The sequence below is a fragment of the Opisthorchis viverrini genome (assembly GCF_000715545.1).
Source record: "Opisthorchis viverrini unplaced genomic scaffold opera_v5_1, whole genome shotgun sequence".
NCBI lineage: Eukaryota > Metazoa > Platyhelminthes > Trematoda > Opisthorchiida > Opisthorchiidae > Opisthorchis > Opisthorchis viverrini.
In genome coordinates, this window is record NW_008751657.1 from 2,723,572 (window position 1) to 2,746,306 (window position 22,735).

A 22,735-nucleotide genomic window follows, 5' to 3' on the forward strand; every position below is an offset into this window, starting at 1 on the left:
TCGGATCTTATCTGGATCCAGCAAAACCGCTTGCCTCTCGAAGACGTTTGCTCTTTGAGATGCGAAGTTACGGTTTCTGCTTACTGCAGTAAAGATATCGGATCTCAGCATGTCGTTCATTTATTTGAGCGACTCGCTTCTGTAAGTGAGCTCTTGAGATGGATCGGTCCAATTTTTCAGCTCACAAACCGTGCGTTGAAGTGCAGTGGTTCCAGCTGCTTCATGTTCATTCACCGAACATAAGGAAAATAAGGGAATGAAAGCTATGCGTTGGAGAAGATGGCCTAATCAGATCACTGACGTCATATGGTTGTGTTTTTCCGGTGTGAGAGCTACGCAGTGAAGGCGATAGCTTTGATGCAACACAGCCATATCCGTCAGGGTCACTAACTGTTGCTTTGTCTTGTCTCCCAATCTGAGGAAACGGCAGTTGCCAACGCAACTCAGGTAACCCAATGCCAAGTCATCGACAAACCGCCCCTGGGTCGTATCCATCAAACACGAGGCTGGTCGATGTATAGCACTGAGAAATGAAATGTATGGGGGTGTTGTGCGTTCTCTGGTGTACTCAGTAAATGCGCACCATAAACGTACGAAATCCTCATTTCGTTGGATGTCCCATAGCGTTTTGAGAACGCCCCATCGTGAAAATGTCTATATGAATGAAATGTATACAAAATACAGGTGTGAATCCGGAATGAAGGCTGAAACAAGTTACTGTGCAAACCGCACACGATATCAGTAAAAGTTACTCATTAAAAAATCACGTTGCAGATTGACGGGGCGTAGTCAGCTAAACAATGTGATATTAGGTTATGAGAAATAACCGTCCTGCGCAAGTACTATCTGGGCCAAAGTGTGAATAGGGATTCCTACGGTCCAAAATGGATACCCCACAGAGCCAACAAAAGTAGGAGTGGCAGTTTGAACAGGTCATTTTGTTGCATCCCTCGTTTTTCTGAAGTTAAGAGAGAAATGTATTACGTGCGTGCGTATGTGTCGTGTACAAAAGGCTGCCTTAACAAAATTTGCAGCCATTGGCTAGGAAAGTATATAACATGTAAACCAAACCAGCAATGGGCTGAAAACGGAGAGTTGGAATGCACTAGGAAGGTGAACTTTTCATGTGAATTTTATCACTGGGTTAGAAGAGGTGAACTGCACGTCCGCATCCCCCACTTACTTGGAACATCAGGCGTGGTTTCAAGTTCAGAGTTCAATGTCGCCAGAAATTCAAACAGTCTCGTTGCTGGCACTATTAATTTTATCCCAAATTGGGGAACCAAACTGGGAAATCTAGAAATAATTGAGGGATAAGTAGCAATTTGTATTCTATGCAACACTCCCTCTCGAGAAATCCCTCTTCGATGTGTCGGCGTATGGGTATTGAAGCTGAAGAACATTCACCGCGAAATACGTGGTTCAGCTGTCTAAAAATCAAAGGGGGTCAGGTTTACGGAAAAGTTTGGAAATAATCGGCTTAACTGATATTACCGAAGCCTATCAACCTGTGCAAGTGGAAAAATGGGTCCGTTATGAAGTGAACACTGAACCTAGTGCCCTGTGAAGGATTACGGTCACCACTGCTTTGCGGTGACTTCATAGGAAGCGATTCGCAAACCGGACAAAAAACAGCAGCTATCAAGTCATCTAAAATTTGACTTACCAAAACATGAGCACCACATCCCGGACAACGTTTGGAATTCTCCTTCAAATATTTCTGAGTTGCGCTCTCTTCAGCATCGATTCGTTTCTCTTCTAAAACAGTCAGTGAGTAGGCAAAGATCCGGAGTCAGCGCCTTATTCCACGAAAAACGTGACTCATTCTACGGTTAGGTACAAACATTTGATAGACCGAGCAGTTCACGGGCCATCGGTTTAGCACCAGAGATATTAATGTTTTCGGTTAAACCTATGTAAGTTTCTTCTATCTGAGGTTCGATGCTTGGGTGTGCGCGACTTTTTACGAAATCTAGTCTTACACAAGCGTTCCAAGTTTTATTTCATTCGGCTGAACAGCTTGTGTTGCGTGAGGTAGCTACTTCGTTAAACTATGCGGTTCCTCAGTGGGCTTTGGCTATATAAAAGCCACCAAAACACCCTATGGACTATTGACTAATTTGTCAAAGCCTGACTGTAGCTTGTGCACAAAGGCCCTGTCCTTGTATGGAGAGCTCCAGCTTACATTCGCCCTACAGAGGCGACACGGTGATTCGTTCACCTACTGGTATGGCCTACCACTGTTAGCTATCGAGAGTTGGCTTGTGAGATCAAGTGTGACGAGTAAGCTGGATCTGAGTGCACCTACATGTGCACATGGCTTGTGTTGAGACATGTAACCCCTGAACTAGTCGCTTGGATACCCTGATGTACCTCGGGATTCAGTGGGTCGGCGCCCACCATCGCCAAGCTGGGAACTCTGAAACAACCGTCTTGGTAGATGAGCTTGAGTGACGGAAGTCTATACCAAACGATCAGTCGGATATCCGAGAACGCTTTCGAATTATTTGCGGGTCGAAAAGAAACGTGCAACTAGCATATACACTTTATTGGACTTACTGAAACTACCAGTGGATGAAATTTTTCGCAGTGTTGCAGTATAGTATTAGCAGATGAATTCGTGGTTGTCATCGGATTCCACTAAGCAGTCTGCCCCACAGGAAGCATGACTGTTCATTTTTTGTAATGTGACTGGTTCTCGGTTCAAGCGTCTCGCGGATAGGTGTCAAGAGATCGTTTTTACTGATCAGGCAACGTTTTCTGTTCGATGATACGTATACACATTTGGTTACAAATCAGTGGAGTCTATTGTGTGACATTCGAACTTATACAACTAACTACTGGCTTTTGGTTGACCGTCGACGAGCAACTCATGCCGCTGAAGTTGGACCTTTGGTGCATCACTCTTATATCGAATAAACCAGACAGATTTGGCGTATTCTTTCCAATTACCAGTCGTTCCATCATATTTAAGCATCAACAGATATTTGCAAACTGTGACATTCAATCACCAACGGACTTGTTTTATCGGAACGACCAACTGGGCTGTGTCTGGATCCGTCGTATAAGTGATTCCCTCGCTTCTGCTAGCACAACTAGGTCTGCGTTGGGTAGCCTGACAGGTGAGCGGCCTTTGAAATTAGCCGGTTCATGCTCGGTGCATCCACTGCTCTGTTGTGATAGGCCTTATCAAGTTGGAATGTTCATGCAGGATGTGGCCGAGTAAGATTTCAAAGTCGTCATCAGGACTCGGAAGACTGGTTTCAGTAGAATATACAGTGGAATAAAAGTGCTACTAGATGATACACCTTCTGTTCTTTCTTCCAGCATTCCAGAGGGTACGCTAAAAAGCTTCTTTTATCATCTAGGTTTCCGGGTCTCAGTAGTTTCAAGAATTTGAAAGGTATACGAACATTTCGTTTGGGCTTTCCACGGGCCTTCAGAATCAAACTGATATGGATATGTTGCTGTATTCAGGGCTGTGCTCAATCCAGTCAAACCTACTAGATAGAACGTAGAACACTACTAATAAGTTTGCTGGGAACTCTTCAAGAAATTCAGTTGCAGAACACGATAAACGAAAGATTCGGGTAAGTCTACCATAAAAACCAAAGTGCCATGCAAAGTGACATGACATTGATCGAATGCTCGGTATGCTTCTTTCCGGGACGTCTTTTACTAATACATCCATCGACCGCATTTCAGTGCACGATCTTGATTGGAGTCTTTGGAGAGCGAGTTTATCACGAAAACCCCCATAGTCAAACCGAAAAGAACCCGTTCATTTTCAGGTAACTATAAGGCGCACAGCATTTCGGGGTCATTGTCCAGAACAGTTCTGAAAATGGAATCACTAGTGATTTGAAGCGGCCGTTTAGAAGTTTTGGGTCCGATATAGCTCAGTGGTTAAGGCGCCCTCTTACGGACCGGGAGTTCCGTGGTTTGAACCTGTCTAGGCTTGGGGAACATGGAAGTATCCCAGCCATCGTGCCTATTTCCGTTGGCTTGGCAGCTAGGCACCGAAAGGGTGCTACGGTTGAATGATTTAGTTTTATAGTTATTTAAAAGTTTGCAAAGGGGTGGCTGTGATTCACTCGCTCCAGATTAGTTGCAGTAACCCAGTTAGGCAAAATGGACTGAATGGGTCTGACGTGACAGTTACAAAGAGACATACAGAACAATGAGAAAAAGGCAATGTTACTTTACAGGGGGATTGATCGGAAGTAATTTGGGGCGCGATGACCCAAAATACCTGTCGATTGGTAATACCTACGATGCGATAGCAGGGTAGCTCAACTTAATAAGCAACATTATGCGACCTACTATAAATAAATTCGACCCCGCCTTGGGTTGGGTTCATAAGCAAAATGGGCTTCAATACAACGAAAACGCAGCATTTTAAATATTGTATCACAAAATACCAAGTGCCTCAACCGGTGTCTTGATCTCCGAAAGTGGATTCGGTCAAAACACAAATAACCGAAAGCAAAACGCCTTACTCTTAGACAAAGTCCAAATCTCGGCGCCCGAAACGTTGAGCAATTTCATATGTTAAGTTCATTGTATAATCAATTTCTCCATTGAATCGACGACCGACAGGATTCAAACTCACGTATCTCTTCCACACTCGGTTTGTAGCCGACCTGTTCACTGAACCGTCTTTTCTACAGTGCACGGAAACTGTCCACATTGATCAACCTGCCAACCCACGTTTAAGAAAGGCTTCGTAAACAATCCCTATACCAAGGTCTTCTAAAACGATGACTTCTCGATCAGTCGCAAACATTTTCCAGCTGATTGAAAACGTCATAACCAGTTTGTGCCATTTAACCTCAAAGAACACCAAGTAACTGATTGGTTTACCGGCTTCTTTTGGTTACATCGCTCTTCTACCTTCAATCCAAAGAATAGCCTACACAAGGACCTAGCGATTCTGCAGTAACAGTGCAGAATAACGAGCGCGTTGCGAGAGCCGGGCAGGAAATTTGCTTTCCAGGACTTAAAACGAAGTTACCAGGTCAAATTCGACTAGGTGAAACTAACTGTTCATCAAAATTGGGTGGGATTCACAATATGAAACCTGTGTAAAAGGTTGACAGAAACATATTTCTTTGGAAATAAGCTTTGCAACCTAGGTATGACCCTATCCACATGGTTGATGAGAACTCTTGCGCTCATTTTATAAACTCACCAGACAGATCTATTTATTGAATTTCCATGAAGCATACTTAGTGTTGATGACAGTTCCAGCTGACGCTCTGGTCAATAATTCGCTCCAATCATGTGCTGCAAAAAAGTCACTTCATTTTTCAGCTGAAACAACATCGAAGTTTTTATTTCCTTTACTACTGCTAGTAAGTTGTTATCGATCTTTTAAGCAGTCATTTCGCGGAAAATATGTCTACATCTTGAATATCTGTTTAAAACATTCAGTTGACAAATTCTATAAACGAGAGATTCAGATGCGTATCCCTTTCAAATCGTCTTAATTTACAAATAAATGTTTAATTCTAAAAGGTTGTTTTGGTATGATGACTTATCACACGCACTTGCACTGACCGGAGTTCATAAGGAGCCATTCAGACTAAAATTAGTTGGGCGCTACCAATATCAATATCAACTAAGTCAACCGTTTTGTGAACACTACTGGTTCCTCCCGATCAGACAAGTCGTGCGACGGAGAGTTTCTTCCCCATTGAAGGAAAAAAAACCTCGGACCGAATATGAAACACTTTCTAATTCTCGAAACGGCTTTTAATACACCGACAAGATGCGCGACAAAAGCAGTGGATTTGCGACTGACCTACATTTGCCAGTAGACTAACCTGCTGCTATGAGTAGTAGAGGTTTCAATTCGTGAGATCGTGTCTGTGTGCACATGTGCGATTACTCCAGTCTATCTACTAGTGGTACTCAATGTTACAAGTATGCCCAGATTCTGTGTTCAGTGACCTATCGAATCAGTAGATTCGAGTGGAAAAGAACTTAGAATTCCTACAAAACGGTGTATAACTGAGTAAGGGGAATGTCGTAAGAATACATATAATGTACCACATAGGTCTGTGTATAATCCGTCCTGAAATTGCTGTCGACTTCTGATGACTGTAACACGAGAGAAGGAAAAGCCACCACTACAACCTAAGCAGCCCATCGATCGCATGTGGCAGGGTGACAAGCTAAGAATTACGGTGGATTCCGCCGGTTGACTAGGAACATTTTGCCACTGGCACCCAACACGATGCAACGAGGTCTAGTTAAGCTCTGCAGTTGTGGATTATTGATACGTTAGCACTGCCAGTCCGCTTAGCTTATACCCCACATGACCCAAAAAAAGTATGAAAAAGTAATTTTGAACATCCTGTAAAACACTGGAAAATGAAGATACGGCGTACCGTCGTCCGATTCTGAACTTCTCTTAGGGCACTTCAGCATTCCATGAGAAACACAGTTGCACCGTGGGCAAAACGCCATTTCACATATCGTACACCGTCCCAAGTCTTTGTAATCAAGGATCACAGGATTGTTATTGCACCCAGGGCGCGGACAGAATGCAATGTCTGACATTCGATTAAGTGCTCGGTTTAGGAGCAATCTTTCATACCGATCGTACTCAGTTGGCGGAAGCACCTGACGGGCCTAAGCGCAGAGAAGAGTTGGACAGCAGGATTAGGAAACCAAAAAACGTTTTCGAGCTGACTACATAGTGTGTTAGCTTGCCTGGATAAACTACCGAGAGTCCTAGAATCTCGTCTCAACCTCTGAGAACAGCAGTTTTTACATAGCAATTCTGTAAACATCTTAATAAAAGCATCAAAATTAATCGAACACGACTTCCTTGAAGCCCCTGTAAGTTAAGCAAATCAGTATTTTGTGATACTACTAGTTCTGACCAACCAACAACTTCGTCAGACAGTTATCGTTGGACATAAGGGATATGGGACGGTTGTGCGCGACCGACTGTTGGCTTCGCCTCTCATTGGACTCATCACGTAGGCGCAGTATCCGAGTTTCTGTCAACCTTATGTTTCACTTGACCGAATTGCACACAACTGAAAAGTACTCTGATGTTGATGGCAGATTCAGCAGAACCTCAGATGAATCTCTCGGCTGCATTCACTCCGTTTTTTCCCCTAGAGAATCTCGAGTCACCCGTGTGCTACAAATTATGCCAAGGAATGTAAGCATAATGTTGAACAGGAAGGACCATCGAGTCTCAGGTTTCAGCAATTTCAACATTTATCTGGGCCCAGGGTTCGTCGTCACTGAGTAGCCAGACAATTGTGATTAGCAGTCATTAATCTTCGAGTAGCTTGAGATCCCTATCAAGTTAAGAATTAAATGGAGTAGGGTTCCAAGAGAGCAAATTATATTACCAACGGATCGCTATGCACGGTTGCGAACGGTTAGACGACCCCTCGTTGAGTGGTCGAATCGTCACCTTCAGGGACAGACACTCCAAGAACCATCTCGTGCAGCTGGAAGATTCAGGCTGGCGGACAAGGGCGTGAACAGGCCCAAAAATAGAACTTTCAAGCACAGCTAATCGCCTAATGACAAAAATTGAATGTACTGCTTAATGTGTCCTTTGTGAGGAGAGGAACTTTCACGTGTGAAAAGTGTGAGGACAGTCATCAATATCCAGTCACTTTTTCCTCATTAATTACTTCAAGACATCAATATCTACTTTCCCAGAGGTACAAAGTTGACGTTCGGATGCTTGTAGTCCATTTGAGTAAGGTTGATTAAGAAAACAACGATCGACCATCATTGATAAGGCACACATATGGTGTATACCGTGGAGCAACGCTATCAAGACAATCGATTCCTGATCCCCTCGCTGTCGGTAAACATAAAACATCCAAACCTGCAAGACATCTCAGTCGAGATAGCTGTTCCCCATATTCGTAAGAAATTTTATTTCCTTCAAATGAGACGTCCGAAGCACTACAGTGCGTGCTGATGGAGCGCGGTACGATATGAAAGCCACTTCATCGATCCTGAACTTGGACTCGACAAGCAGAAGTAAGCAACGCATAATATGACGCGTATGAAGTGTACGCACCCAAATGAGGGGGGGGAACATAAAACTAGTGACAGGCTGCATGAAATGGTACGGGTAGATAATCTGAAGGTTTCACTTTGAGCGGATGCAGAAAAAAGCAACGCTTCGCACAGTATACACAAACAATGAGAAAATGTTACCTTGTTTCAGTGGTTTGGTATACAATCGGCGGCTTTATTGCTGGGCAACGTTTCGAGTTCTAAGGCAGTCAGAGAGCCAATCGGTGAGATTTCTTATGACCAACCGACCTAATCAGAGTTGGATTTCGGCCAGAAGTTCTCGTTGGTCAATTAGTGTGGATAACTGAAACTTATGATAGACTTCAGGAGGGACCGTCTCCAAGACGAATCCGGATTCCCAAGCCTTGCCTTTCCGGTCTAGGTGAACTTAATGGACTATTCCTCTGGGATATTGACAACACATTTTGCTTGCCTTTGTGAGTTAAGGCGTTCTAAGACAATGGGATTGAAGTTGGGGTGGGGGGACTATGCTCTTAGTACTCTCTTCGGATATCGTACTTTAGACCAAGGGCGTTCCACCGATAACTGCACACCGCATCGTGTCATCTCGGCTGATCTGGAAACACTCCCCGCACTCAAGCCAGCTCAACACCCTCTGTTTTATTCACGCCGGGGTGTATAGCGATTTCCACCGCCTCGACCCCCAAGCGCTGTGATATGAATTGACGTCCTTGCCGAAAAACTTCCGCATCTTCCAAATCTATTCCGTATCCTTTATGCGCCTTGCCATTGCCGAGTCTTTACTATCGCTCGATATTGGTGGCATGTTGACGAACTCCTTATGCTCACCGATTGTAGTGTGCAACTCCCTGGCTGTTTGACCGACATAAACCTTCGTACCCACCAATAAATTCACCGATTGTTTACCAAATCCCTCTCTGAAACAATTAACACTTCATCGGTTCCAAACATCTTGCAGTTAATTACCTCATTGGGTTCGACTTCCAAACCACACAAGAGACAGGCCATCTTTTGTTCCATCAGGCCATCTTTCAGCGCGCAAATGAAGCCCTGGCGAACACATCTCATACAAGTGCGATGCTTACAAGTGCGAAATCGAAAGAATTTGGTACCCGGTTTGGTTGTGAAGCAAACGGGACACTCCCATCGGGCGGAGTCGTACTCAAGGTCCAAGCAATCATCATTATGCGCGACAAAAAATGCAGTGCATTGTGTGATGGAAAACGGTAGTTCCTTGTGGTATTTGGCAAAATAGTCATATAGATTGATGTGTAAAGGTCCGCGTTTAGTTGTGTTAGTACAACCGAATATAACAGGAAGAGATTCGTTTCTGAGAAACTCGACCAAAGACCATAAGATGAGTTCACCGGGATTGGAAGCGATCACATGCTTCAAACATTCGGTCAAGTGAAATAACATTGATTGTGGCATCCAACAGGAATCTAGGGAAAGAAGTTCTCGTTGGTCAATTAGTGTGGATAACTGAAACTTATGATAGACTTCAGGAGGGACCGTCTCCAAGACGAATCCGGATTCCCAAGCCTTGCCTTTCCGGTCTAGGTGAACTTAATGGACTATTCCTCTGGGATATTGACAACACATTTTGCTTGCCTTTGTGAGTTAAGGCGTTCTAAGACAATGGGATTGAAGTTGGGGTGGGGGGACTATGCTCTTAGTACTCTCTTCGGATATCGTACTTTAGACCAAGGGCGTTCCACCGATAACTGCACACCGCATCGTGTCATCTCGGCTGATCTGGAAACACTCCCCGCACTCAAGCCAGCTCAACACCCTCTGTTTTATTCACGCCGGGGTGTATAGCGATTTCCACCGCCTCGACCCCCAAGCGCTGTGATATGAATTGACGTCCTTGCCGAAAAACTTCCGCATCTTCCAAATCTATTCCGTATCCTTTATGCGCCTTGCCATTGCCGAGTCTTTACTATCGCTCGATATTGGTGGCATGTTGACGAACTCCTTATGCTCACCGATTGTAGTGTGCAACTCCCTGGCTGTTTGACCGACATAAACCTTCGTACCCACCAATAAATTCACCGATTGTTTACCAAATCCCTCTCTGAAACAATTAACACTTCATCGGTTCCAAACATCTTGCAGTTAATTACCTCATTGGGTTCGACTTCCAAACCACACAAGAGACAGGCCATCTTTTGTTCCATCAGGCCATCTTTCAGCGCGCAAATGAAGCCCTGGCGAACACATCTCATACAAGTGCGATGCTTACAAGTGCGAAATCGAAAGAATTTGGTACCCGGTTTGGTTGTGAAGCAAACGGGACACTCCCATCGGGCGGAGTCGTACTCAAGGTCCAAGCAATCATCATTATGCGCGACAAAAAATGCAGTGCATTGTGTGATGGAAAACGGTAGTTCCTTGTGGTATTTGGCAAAATAGTCATATAGATTGATGTGTAAAGGTCCGCGTTTAGTTGTGTTAGTACAACCGAATATAACAGGAAGAGATTCGTTTCTGAGAAACTCGACCAAAGACCATAAGATGAGTTCACCGGGATTGGAAGCGATCACATGCTTCAAACATTCGGTCAAGTGAAATAACATTGATTGTGGCATCCAACAGGAATCTAGGNCAATAGGCGCCGTGACCCGACCGGGATAAGCAGGAGGTAGTGAGAAATTCATAATTATGGGAGGTATGTGCGTGATTCGATAGATGCACCGTTCAGGAGACTCTTCCACAACCACATTGTTTCTTGGGGGTTCTTTAGTAGCAGGTCCGCATAGCCATAGGCCCGATTCGGGCAACGATATATTGATCCAGAATGAACCGGTTCTGCAAGACTCTGAGAATTCGAAACATAAATTAGGGTCTAATTTTGGACAAGCCTGGTGTAGGAATTCGATTTCAAGTATTTGCCATGAATTCAGGTTATGCATTAAAGAACACAATAAACAGATGGCTGAAACGAAAGAGAGAAGTTATAGGTTAACGAAAGAGGAAAACGTGGTGATCCTTCTGCAATAGATGGGTTCACAAGTTCCAAAAGCTGACGATCCGTTGTTACCGATAATCGAGGTTTGAAGGACGTATAAAACCGTTGACGTGCAGGTAATCAGTCTATTTCGTGAATATTAGATTTTTACATCGATAGATGCGTTTCACGACAAGACAGCACCAAAGAGGACCAATGCTACGCCGTAAGATAGAACTCAGCGAAGTTTGGACTGTTGACTAACCTTCAATGGGCCTACCACAGGAGCACACGGATAAGATAACAAAGACGAGTCCTCCAACTATGAAATCTCTCACATGATTTTCTCTGAATAGCAAACATAAACAGTACACATACCGGACAAGTCATACGGGGCACGTACGCTTGAAAAGGAGTAAGACCAATGGAGCACGCAGTACTATGGCCGGTGATACACAATCGACAGTGGGTACCACCTAAAGCACTTGCGTAGTCTTTTCTTGGAACATAATTGATAAAAAAAGCACAACTGTAATGTACTTAGGGGTTCTCAGATTCTTTGGACTTTTATGGCAGCTTGAATGGACAATAATTTGCTCGCGTGGGGCTTTTGACAGCGGTGGCAGTAACTACTATTTCATCTTCTTAAGTCTGCTTTTTTTAATGAAACACGAGTACAGGTTTAGGCACTTAATCTGACATCTGCCATGTCACCCGAGTGAAACACGAGGACTGAAATACTGTCAGGTTATCCAAGCCAAGAGCAGTCGAGATGCGGGGTCGGGTTCGAGCCCGAGTCGTCAAAACCCGCGACGTTGACCACTGGGCTACTCGGGGCCAATAACGACTTTCAATACAGTGAAATGTTTCACGTGTCAGGAGATTGACCACTGAAACATACGTGCATCGAACTATCGCGCAAAGTTGGAGACTTATGAATGAAGAACACAACAAAAGGCATCAAGCACACGGATTCGTGCAGCCTGCGGTTTTACGGCAGTGAGTTATCTGACCCATTGCCACCACCACAGCGTCAACATCACGTAACCATTGGTGCAATCCTATCCGCTCTTTTATTCATATTCATTAGCCGAATAGTTTCTCGTGAATTTCACTTTCCCGTACTCTCTGTTTTCCATTAACCGCTCCTAGGCTACAGTGTAGGTAGCCAGAAACCGTGACGACGCGAAAAGCAGCGCTTCAGCCATTAGTGGACGTTAGTATACTGTAGATATGGAAATGGCGTACGGAACTCCATAACCAGTTTTTCTCGCGCGTACATGGTCAAGCTTCACGACATGTACAAATCGAAATAAATTAAACTAGTGAACACATAGATAAAACTGATCTGCCGTAACTAACTGTGTTCCTTGATACGACAGTATTGATGATGTTAATGAAAACTTTTTAACAGTACTTTTGGTCCCCATGAAACAGATGCAGTTCCTGAGTCTAAGTACGTCTCCAGCTAACACCATCCTAATTCGAAAGTAAGCGTTTAATTCCACATTAATCCTCGTCTTTCAGCAAAAGAGACGGTAAGCGGAGACGCCTTAACGGGCCCAAGCGTTTGTGGAGTCTTACATGGAATAAAGACAAAAGGACCCGTCGACAGTGAACACTAACTATAGGTTATGACTCTCTGAAGCGATCGCTTCTGGTTGTTTCTGTAGAGATAGTCCCAGGAAGCTATTCTGACAGGTCTGTCCTGGGGGAGAAACTGTAAATTCAGTACGACTTTACGATCTTCCAGATGTAGAAAAAATGTGCCCTTTTCAGCAGCATGGTAGCTAGTCGGAAGCCGTCAACGAATCCCTATGCTTCAAGACACCATATTTGGTCAGCTGATCGATGTGCACCTCTAGGCTGCCGGCCTTCCACCAAAAAGACCAATAAGGTTTACGAACATTTACAAGCTTAGAGTAAAACTTCATTTTACTGGTTCCGTCTACGCACCAAAATTTTGGATTCTTGTCTTCACAGCTCCTTCCGATGCGTATTTTCCCTGTCTTGCTGCGAACTTATTCGCTAAAAGTTGTCCTTACACAGTTGGCGACATCAGCCTAGATACAACAGAGCTTATGCCATTGGGAGTGACAGAAAACAAAATGAGGAATCACATAAGATCGCTGGGCAATGTTACGAAAAACCGCGGCGGCGGATGCGGCTGGTGTGAAGAAATAGAGCTGATGTGGATGGCGGAGAGAGCGATAACAATAGTGGATGCTATGAGAAAAGATTGCAAACAGACGGATGAGGAATGAGACGTTAAAGTGACAGTATAGTGGTGGCAGACTGTGCCGTGATCGGTTGACGTGTAATAGTGGTTAGAGTAAAGCGACTTCGAGATGGCCTCATCCCAGTCCGCCTTGTGTCCGTAAGTCAACCGAGCACCTGAGGTCAGCACCCGTTGCATTCGTTAGACTAAGCTGGTCCGGGTGATGGATGGTGGATGGATATCGAGGGCGTGACAGTGCAACGGTAACCGCAATGGGAAAACTAAGAACCAATCAAATCAAAAGATGTATTATACAGAAAAGTATTAACAAAGAATCATCATTTGTACTGAGCCACCGTGTGTTTGTCCTTCTCCGGTACGTATGGGATATCTTTTTTATTGAAGACGCGCATATTTCGCTCCTTTCGGCGCCACTTAGCTCGAATGGTATTGTGCTCACGAGTAGCCGCCAAAACTGGTTTGGGAACATGTCGCTTCTTGAGAATCTTCCTCACTTCCGGATGATCTTTGAATTTCTCACGCAAAGCTTCAGCCAAATTGATCGATGCTTTTTCACGTGGTTGCATCTGAAGACCGGAAAATAGAGGGAATCGGTTACTCAACATGTAACAGTTCGCTGTCAACTTACCGGGCCAAGTTTTTCGCTAGCATGAGCCTTCCAAACTCGAACATTCTGGTCTGATGAGGACGATAGGACAAACTTAGTATCAAGTGTGAACCGGACGCCAAGAACGCGTTTCATGCGCCGCGAATGGTAGACATCGAATGATTCAGCGTCGTTTACGTGCCATAACCGAATCTGAAGTAAAACATGTGTGAGGACGTTGGAAAGAATGCATACCTACCGTGGAATCGTAACTCCCGGTGACAAACTCGCGTCCAGTTGGGGAATAGTCAATATCGAGTACAGCGTTAACGTGACCCCGATAGACTCGGCGCGGAAACTTGAAGTATCGTGTGTCATATGTGTATACATTATAGTCTTCAGATGCCGCGGTGAAAATGAATGGCTCCATGGGATTCCAACAGAAGGAATTCAGCTTCAGATCCATCTTCACCTGTACCCGTTAATGCGAGAAAATCACATATCCTGAGTTGATTATACAGAAAATAATGGACTTTTACAGCTAGCTAGTTACTGCAACATGGAATCAACCGATTGAAGTGGTATAGTGTTCAGGTCTAGTGATAGTGTAGGATGTGAAAAGAATGACTGGGATTTGGCATTACAAGAAAAGCTCGAATATGGAACAATTTGCTAGTGGAAAGTTTTCCACGCGCTGAAATGGTTCATCATCGCAGTGTAAAAAGGGCCTCACCCGCAGCACGAAGAGCTAACATTCACGCTCCAAACAAGAGACCCAATACGTCCCGCTGAGCTCATGGCTAATCAGGCGTGACTAATATGAGGCATCATAATTTTTGTATTTTCAATCCTACAACGAGCATCACTCAGCCTCACTAAACCTATGAACGCCCGGTGACATCGGGACTTAGCAGCACTAATGATATCACAACGTCATGCTGCATGTGATCGAGTTTGTAATTACGGTCAAAAGTGCGCAGACCAACACGTAAATTCGAACAGTCTACAGAGCCAGTAGACCATCCGGTGGTCTGGTTAGCAAAATTACTTGGCGTAAAAAAATCGTTCAGCTGTAACACCCTGTCGGTGCCTAACTGACATGCCACCAGAAGGAAGCACAATGGCTCAAAGATTGTCGGGTTGTCCGAGTTCAGACAAACACTTCAAAGCGGTTTCATAGTTTCAGCAACAGCCTTCACCATCCATCAGATGTAGGGGTGGAGCTTGGACACCAGACCATAGACTACTCACATGATTCATCTGTACTATAAACTGGTATAGTGGTGCATTCCTAGCCTGAGTAGTGAGTGAATTAGCGGCAATCCATGTTCAAATCACTCTCGTTTGAACAGTCATCCTCTTATCCTGATGTACTTGTACTGGTGAGTTCACACTAACGGGAAGAAGCCCTTATTAGAACTCATCAGTTGTGCCCAACCTTGGCCGCGCCGTGCTGTGAACTGCCAACGTCTGACATACGAGGCGAGTGTGTTTGTACTGCTTCGCAAGCGCACATTGGAGGCACCTGAACTATCACGTCCGATGGGGTCGAATAGTTCACGGGTGTTGCGGGACAGGAGAAGAACTGTTCAAACGATAGTGATGCAAATGTGAATTCTTCAAACAACTACTAAGCAATAAAGTTTGGCGACCAGGGTTCGATCAGCATATTAGGACATTTGATCCATTTCAACGAGACAAAGAGTGAATTACGTCAATCCATGTTCAAATCCCTCTCGTTTGAACAGTCATCCTCTTATCCTGATGTACTTGTACTGGTGAGTTCACACTAACGGGAAGAAGCCCTTATTAGAACTCATCAGTTGTGCCCAACCTTGGCCGCGCCGTGCTGTGAACTGCCAACGTCTGACATACGAGGCGAGTGTGTTTGTACTGCTTCGCAAGCGCACATTGGAGGCACCTGAACTATCACGTCCGATGGGGTCGAATAGTTCACGGGTGTTGCGGGACAGGAGAAGAACTGTTCAAACGATAGTGATGCAAATGTGAATTCTTCAAACAACTACTAAGCAATAAAGTTTGGCGACCAGGGTTCGATCAGCATATTAGGACATTTGATCCATTTCAACGAGACAAACCAGTAATGCATAGCTCCTACTAAGCTTGGAACTGACCCTGTTCGGTAGCACCAAGGATTGCAAGATTAGAATTTCCACTCAATTCAGGACATTTGGAGCAAACTAGCACACAGAGTGCGGAAGTCACCAAATGTATTACTCAAAAACTGTGGTGGTAGATGAGGACGGAAGAACACAGATCAAGTTGGCATCTGAAAACACCTCTTCAAAGTATGTCACAGCATTGCATACAGACTACAAGACGACACGATAGAAGCACATTACCCTAACACCACTTGACAGGATGAGAGTCAGTATCAATTTTCATCATGCTTACCTGTTGATTCCCCCTGTGAATCCACGGTGAACAAGGGTAACTTTCCTTGTTTTCTGACTACTCACGAGTAACATGACTTACACCTGTTTATTATGACACCGTTTCGTTTCTTGCTGCTCGTTTTCCCCCCGCTTTGTTCCTACTTAAGGTCTGCTTATCCCTCAATAAGTGATGTCAATATTTGTTGCCCGTCTCCGACGAATTCCTGTTTCAATTAGATATCCGGCTCGAAACTCCCACGAAACAAAGTATACTGTCACCTATAGCCTCTCTACACTACCTCATGAGATTCCTCTGCCCGGCTCTACTAACAAGGAGACACTTCACCGCACTTATCATCAAACATTACCAAGAAAGCTATGACCACGTGGGCTTTGGACAAGTACCGACAGCTGTGCATAACAGATGCTGGGTTTTGCGATGGCGAACCGCCGTCAGATGCGTCTTTTCGTCCAGTTTTCGCTGCCGTCGATGGTTGCGGCCACTGTGCTACCAATTACTGCCCTTCCTACCATATATAACAACTGCACTCGTAAACCATTCACATTCACTGCAGTGGACTGCTTCGAGCTCTGTTAGTCGAACAAGGTCATAGCACCAATGTCTCCAGCACGAATACGACTGGGTGTACTCCTTACAGAAGGGAAGTCATCGTAGAGACAGAGAAGCTGATCAGTCTGCAGGTTCAATCCCCGCGCATAACTATGGCTCGGGGAGTGTTGATTCCCCCTGTGAATCAACGGTGAACAAGAGCAACTTTCCTTGTTTTCCGACTACTCACGAGTAACATGACTTACACCTGTTTATTATGACACCGTTTTGATTTCTTGGTGCTCGTTTTCCCGCCGCTTTCTTCCTATTGCCCCTATAGAAATCCGTGCTGCGTCAGTGACTACTTCCCGCTCCTGCTGATTGCGCCATTGTTGATTGCACATTTTCTTAATTCATGATGTTTACTAATCCGTTTGTCTGTAGAACCAGTTCCTGTCAGTCTTCAATATATCATCTGCTGCCCCACGTCTGTCTGCTCCTATTGACTACTGGCTACGAACTGCGTATAATTTAATAGTCGCAATCGTCCTGTGAGATCCTTAACAGTCCGGATCTTACATTACCTTTAGTCAGTTTTTATGTAAGTCATGTTCTTCGAATAACATAACATACTACTAGAAACCATAATCAATTCAACCGGAAAGCGCATGTACGCAAGAGGGGACGAACCTTCCGAATAGGCCGATCTTGTCTGCAGTCGATGAGCATCAAGGAATTGTCTTTCGTCAAAGTACAGGCCACATTGAACTCTACTTGATTGAATTTCGCACAATGAATAGGTTCCTGACCCCAGCTCCACTCCCTAATTGGGACATCCATGCGAGCTGCATTGTATAGAAGACACGACTCAGTGCCGCCCACAAGCAGTTCATCTGCGCATGGATGGTGATCCAGACAATGTGGAGTCCACCTGAGGAGAACCGTAGTCAGCGGTGTCGACCAAGCAGAAACGATATCATCATGATTCATTCGCCACTGTTTCAGCTGACCATCCAAACTACACTGAAGTAAAAACAGAGCACACAAGGATGGGAGGGGCCTAAAATAATTAACAAACCACAAGTTATGTATTACTCATCAAACGGGACTGTTATTAACCCATATAATTAAATAAATAACATTCGACCACTTGAGAATTGATAGTGGGTGCGTGATGCAGGGAACTGCAAAAGATATAGGACCGACCCTGTTTAACTCTCCCGATGAGAACCTGGCAGGAAAAGGGTTGCAGTGGACTGTTTTCAGTATCGAAAACATACTGTCATGAAGCAAAGGTCTCTATCCGATTAAATTCAAACATTTGACTAAACACAGCAGTCACTCGCCACAACGGCGTTAAAGATTAAGGCGAGTGCCATTATATTAAAGTGGTTGTACCACGATTGACAGTGGAATGGCCTGACACTTGCAAGATCAAGTACTCACTATAGTGAGGAAATGCTGAGCTTGCTCAGTTCGAAAAAGCAATAACTGACGCTAGCACTTCATAATAACATGGTTTTTATAGTCAACCCACATAAAATCGAAACTACTTTGCGTCATTCATACACAGCATATTCCACATAGCCTTACTTCTACTCAATCCTCGGAGGCCAACGCTCATTGCATTTGGAACTCGGGTTTAACACCTCTGTTTCAAAGGTGGGTCGCATTGGTCGGAATACTTGTAGCTCGGATGCGTCAAAAGGCTGTTAATAGGCTGGATGCCTACCCGTTAACCGAGATTGGCAGTCGGCTTGCAAACGTTCCGGTATAGTTCGCACCGATATCGTCAGTGACGACAAGTTTGCAAGCTAACTGCTGAGCTGGGTCAAGCTACCTGACCAACAATCAAGAGGAACATTTTCCTAGTGGGGTCGCTCATTGTCATGCTTGCTAGGTTGAAAAGAAAATGAAGGCCAAAGAGAGTGTCGCACTTGGCTAAGCCGGCCGTGGATGAAGGCGAACATACGGAGCAGTGAGTGATAGAATACGTGAGCGAGATTAGCAGAATGCACTATGCAGTCTTCCGCCAAAGCTTCAACTTGACTCAAATGTGATAAAACATGGAACACTCAGCACGTGACCAAGATATCCTAACAGTTTTGTTTCGCAAAAAAAGCCCATTAGTGAACTCCGCACTTTCAGACAAGATGCAACCTTTTTTCCGTGCAAGAGTGCAAAATACAACTGTTCGTACGACATACATCCAATTTAAAGTGAACTCAACAAGACTGTATTTTATGAACTCTTTAAGTATATACGTTGATTCACACAAGAATGGTCCTTCTGGAAACTTTTGATCCCATAGCCACCCACAAGTGGTCTGTTAGCAAGAGCATTCAGGTATTTACTGTGTGAAACGGAAAATTCCGTGATCTCAATGAATGTGTAGGAAGCCAGTTTCAGTATGGGTAATGAAGGGTAGGTTGTCAAGCTGATCAGCATACCGTGTTTCAAAAGTTAACCAAAGTAGCCCCAATCAAAAAGCGATCATACCACAGTGTTTGTCTTCAGAGACTGAATTCTAGCGACTAGCACCGCCATCTGTCGAGATGTGGCGGTCAGAAACAACGCACCACTTAAGCGGCACTAACAACTGGTGACGATGATCATAACGGACATAGGCTAGACTAGGTGAGTTGAAGAACATAAGCCGACGGTGAAACTAGAGCGTGAGCATGTGAGAACATAGTCAGCGGATCGAGCATTTGTGACCTAGCGTTCAAAATAGTGTTGTTTGGAGGTTTTCCCCACCAACACTAAAGTCGACCTTATGGTAGCTTTCGTTCAGGAATGAAAGAGAACATGAAGCAATCTGTTAGTCAACAAAATGGGATGTTACTTTGTACTGACTGGGGATGGTCAATTTTCCTCTTACCTTTTTAACATTTTACCCAGTCTATGTTGGTGGTGAAGATCTGACCCTCACCGCCAGCTCATATACAAAGCTCTAGAACTGCCGCTGTTTCAAAAAAAATTGAAACATGTCATGTGGACTATTATAAAACTGAACACTGCGCCAAATATCCGTAATATTTTTAGGAGTATTCTCATTTCGTTATACTATATTAGGATTGGTTATCTTGTTGGGAAAACAGAGGTTCGTTTCGGGGGCCACCACATAATACTCACTGAAGCCGCAGTTTCTTTCGGCCACCGGGTTCGAATCCACAAGGTAATTATTTACCTTGTTTTTATTTAAAGAGGTGCATAATGCCGTGTGCATCGACCGCCAATAGTGTTAATTGAGAAATAAGTAGAAAGTTCATACAGCAATGGGACACAGTAACTCACGGTGTACATGAATCTGGACTTGTTGTAGTGACATATCCCTCGAATTTCGCAATCATGGGCACGGGTCTCAAAGATAAGTTTACGAGTTGCAATATCCCAATATTGGATCTGGTGAATGTTGTAGTGTATTAGGAGGCCAATTAAGATATCTTTACCTTCCCATCTGCGGTGCCAAACACCGCCAAACCAAGGGTTTCCGAATTGAGGGACAAACAAACCATTTGTTCCGTTGTACCCTCCAAAGCTCCCAAAAAAGGTTTGGCCATCATACGCTGCAATTTGGCTGCATTAACGGCCCGGATATATTCCCTTTCAGCGGAGAATGGATGCTCCGCGGCATCATAATTCCTAGGAACTGCATGATATCAAGCAGAAGTAATAAACGATAACTTTTGAAAATATCATCCTTTGTTTCTCGTCTGAAGTCTGAAGGATTTCTAGAAAGCATGCGCACTTTCATGATCAATTTTTGCAAACCAGTGGACAGATATGAAACTGAAAAGAAAGATACACGAGTAAACTCTACAGTACAAACCAACACCCAAACGGGACTTATAAAAGGTATAAACACTGGAAAAGTGAGTAATAAACATTTGCACATTTGAAAGCAAACGACAGTGCGTACACACGCCATGCGTGTGTTTGACCATCGTTCCATGAGAAGTACCCGCCACAGAAATCTTGTGCTAGTAACAGAAGCAGCCCATATAACCGACAAAGTCAAATTGTTTTAGTGGGAGTTACCCAGGGTAATCGCATGCAACAACCTGCAAATGAGTTTCAGGTTAACTATAGTTCGCTCGCTTTCCAACGGATGTAACTAAACCATACGGATGATCACTCTTCACGAGTAAGCTTTACTGAATAGTGGCTGCGACTTATGCATGTTAAGCGTCATATGCTTTCGTGTCCCATACACGCAGAGAAACTCTCCAAAGGTGGATAGTGGTGAAGAACTAGTGTCAGATGTAAGAGACAACTGATGGATTGTTGCATTGACATTCATCACCCTAATCAGTATCGCGCAAGGATTGAACTGAAGGCTGGAGAAGCCCTCATTACTGTCGAAAAAAGTAAAATGTTGACGAAACAAGAAAGAGAAACAAAAAAAGAAAGCCACTGTCATAATAAGCGACTCCGATGAAACGAGGAAGCGGCTGGCTGTCTGCTTGTGGCAACAGCCAGGATAGTGAAATGCGCTGTGCATTGATCTGCTTCCCAGATAGACAAGGCTTCCGCCCACTTCCAAGGCCTTGGGGCCAACAGTAATTTAACCCGAATGAGTCAACTGGATTGTTCAAATATGGGGCTGAAGTCAGCGAGTATCTGATCTAGTTGCCTGTATTTGGGAAAATGAAACCGTCACAGACTACAGGAGAGAATCGATGAGACTGCTCGGTTATAACGTCACTTGTACTTCATCGCCTTATGGTGGTTCGTGAAACACTGACTCGAGGGCCGCAGGCATCCGACCTAAAGCTGCCACCTTGACGTGGTGGTCGGGCTTGACTGCCGTAATGATCCCGCGGGCTACATTGGCTAGAACTCAGTCCACAAGGTGCAACAATGCCAGGAAGGCCAAAGAGGAGCAGCGAGATTCCGCACAACAAGTAATTGTGCTACGAGGCGGTCTGGGGGTAAAGTCGTACTGTCCTCTGTGATAGGGGTGTGAAGGTAGTAAGGTATTTCCCCCATGAGACCAGCATATCCATATTTATAGAAGCAGCGATGCTGCCTTTCCCCTAGGAAGGACGGGTTAGAAAAGGTTGGCTCCAAAGACCGCACACTCCGATCGCCTAACGGTTGACCGTGACCACCGGCGCATTATCCAAAACGGTCGAAATAGTTTTAAAACCAGAGCCCGGTGCTGCTCAAAAGGCGCCTGTTGTGCGCAGCTGCATCAGGAATGAGACAGCATTGTCTCATTCCTCGCGTCCTCGTGTTAGGTCAACCCCCTGCAGCCGAGCAGGTCAGATTGTCGATTCATCGGCTCCGGGCAGGGTCCCCCCCCCCCCAAAAAAAACCCTACTGTCCGCTGCCTCGTGCGTCAGACTTTTGAGTCACAGGCAAGGGGTAGGGTCCCTGAACAAAACCCTACATTCTCCCACTGCCTTTTGAGTCAAAGGCTTAAGGTGAGTGTCATGAATATTCTTTGTGCTCACACTATCGTTCCGTATTAACTATGCCTTCGCCTTTATTTTCAGCTTATGTACGTCTGTTCCTAGACAAGTAAAGCGCTATTCTTTCTACCCCATTCATACTTGTTCTCGCGCTCAATCAGAATCGATACTCTATTCGTAACAATTTACTTGTCTAAGAATACCATGGAACCGTCGCTGCGACCCAAGTGTTTCGACGCAGATCCTAATTCTCCTGTTCGGGGGCCAGCCGTCCCTAATAACCGAACATCACATCATTCGGACGGATGTGTCACGTGCAGGACACGGGCCAGACGTAGGCATGCCCTGATTGGTCAGAATGCCAGCCAATCCGAGTCAAGCACCTTGACTCGACGGTTCTCGCCCCCTCACGGACATTCTGGCACGACCTTGTGGAACACTCTGTGACTACCCTATATATATACAGTTGTAATGATTTTCCTTCGTCTCCATAAAGGGCTGTGTAGAGCTACCGTGCGTTTTGATATACCATAGTGGGCGGAGCAAGGAAGCCA

General features: G+C 44.7%; 1 protein-coding gene across 1 annotated transcript; it reads right to left on the reverse strand.

Moving 5' to 3' along the window:
• Positions 1-828: 828 nt before the first annotated feature.
• On the reverse strand, positions 829-20,521 carry T265_12438 (hypothetical protein; the record flags this gene model as incomplete). Its single annotated transcript, XM_009163854.1, has 13 exons — positions 829-958; positions 985-1,041; positions 1,667-1,758; positions 3,924-4,004; positions 6,393-6,636; positions 10,170-10,907; positions 13,568-13,798; positions 13,861-14,031; positions 14,078-14,290; positions 17,455-17,787; positions 20,062-20,169; positions 20,217-20,416; positions 20,452-20,521. Coding segments are annotated over 13 exons (2,667 nt in total), but the record flags the coding sequence as incomplete, so codon positions are not given.
• Positions 20,522-22,735: the final 2,214 nt, after the last annotated feature.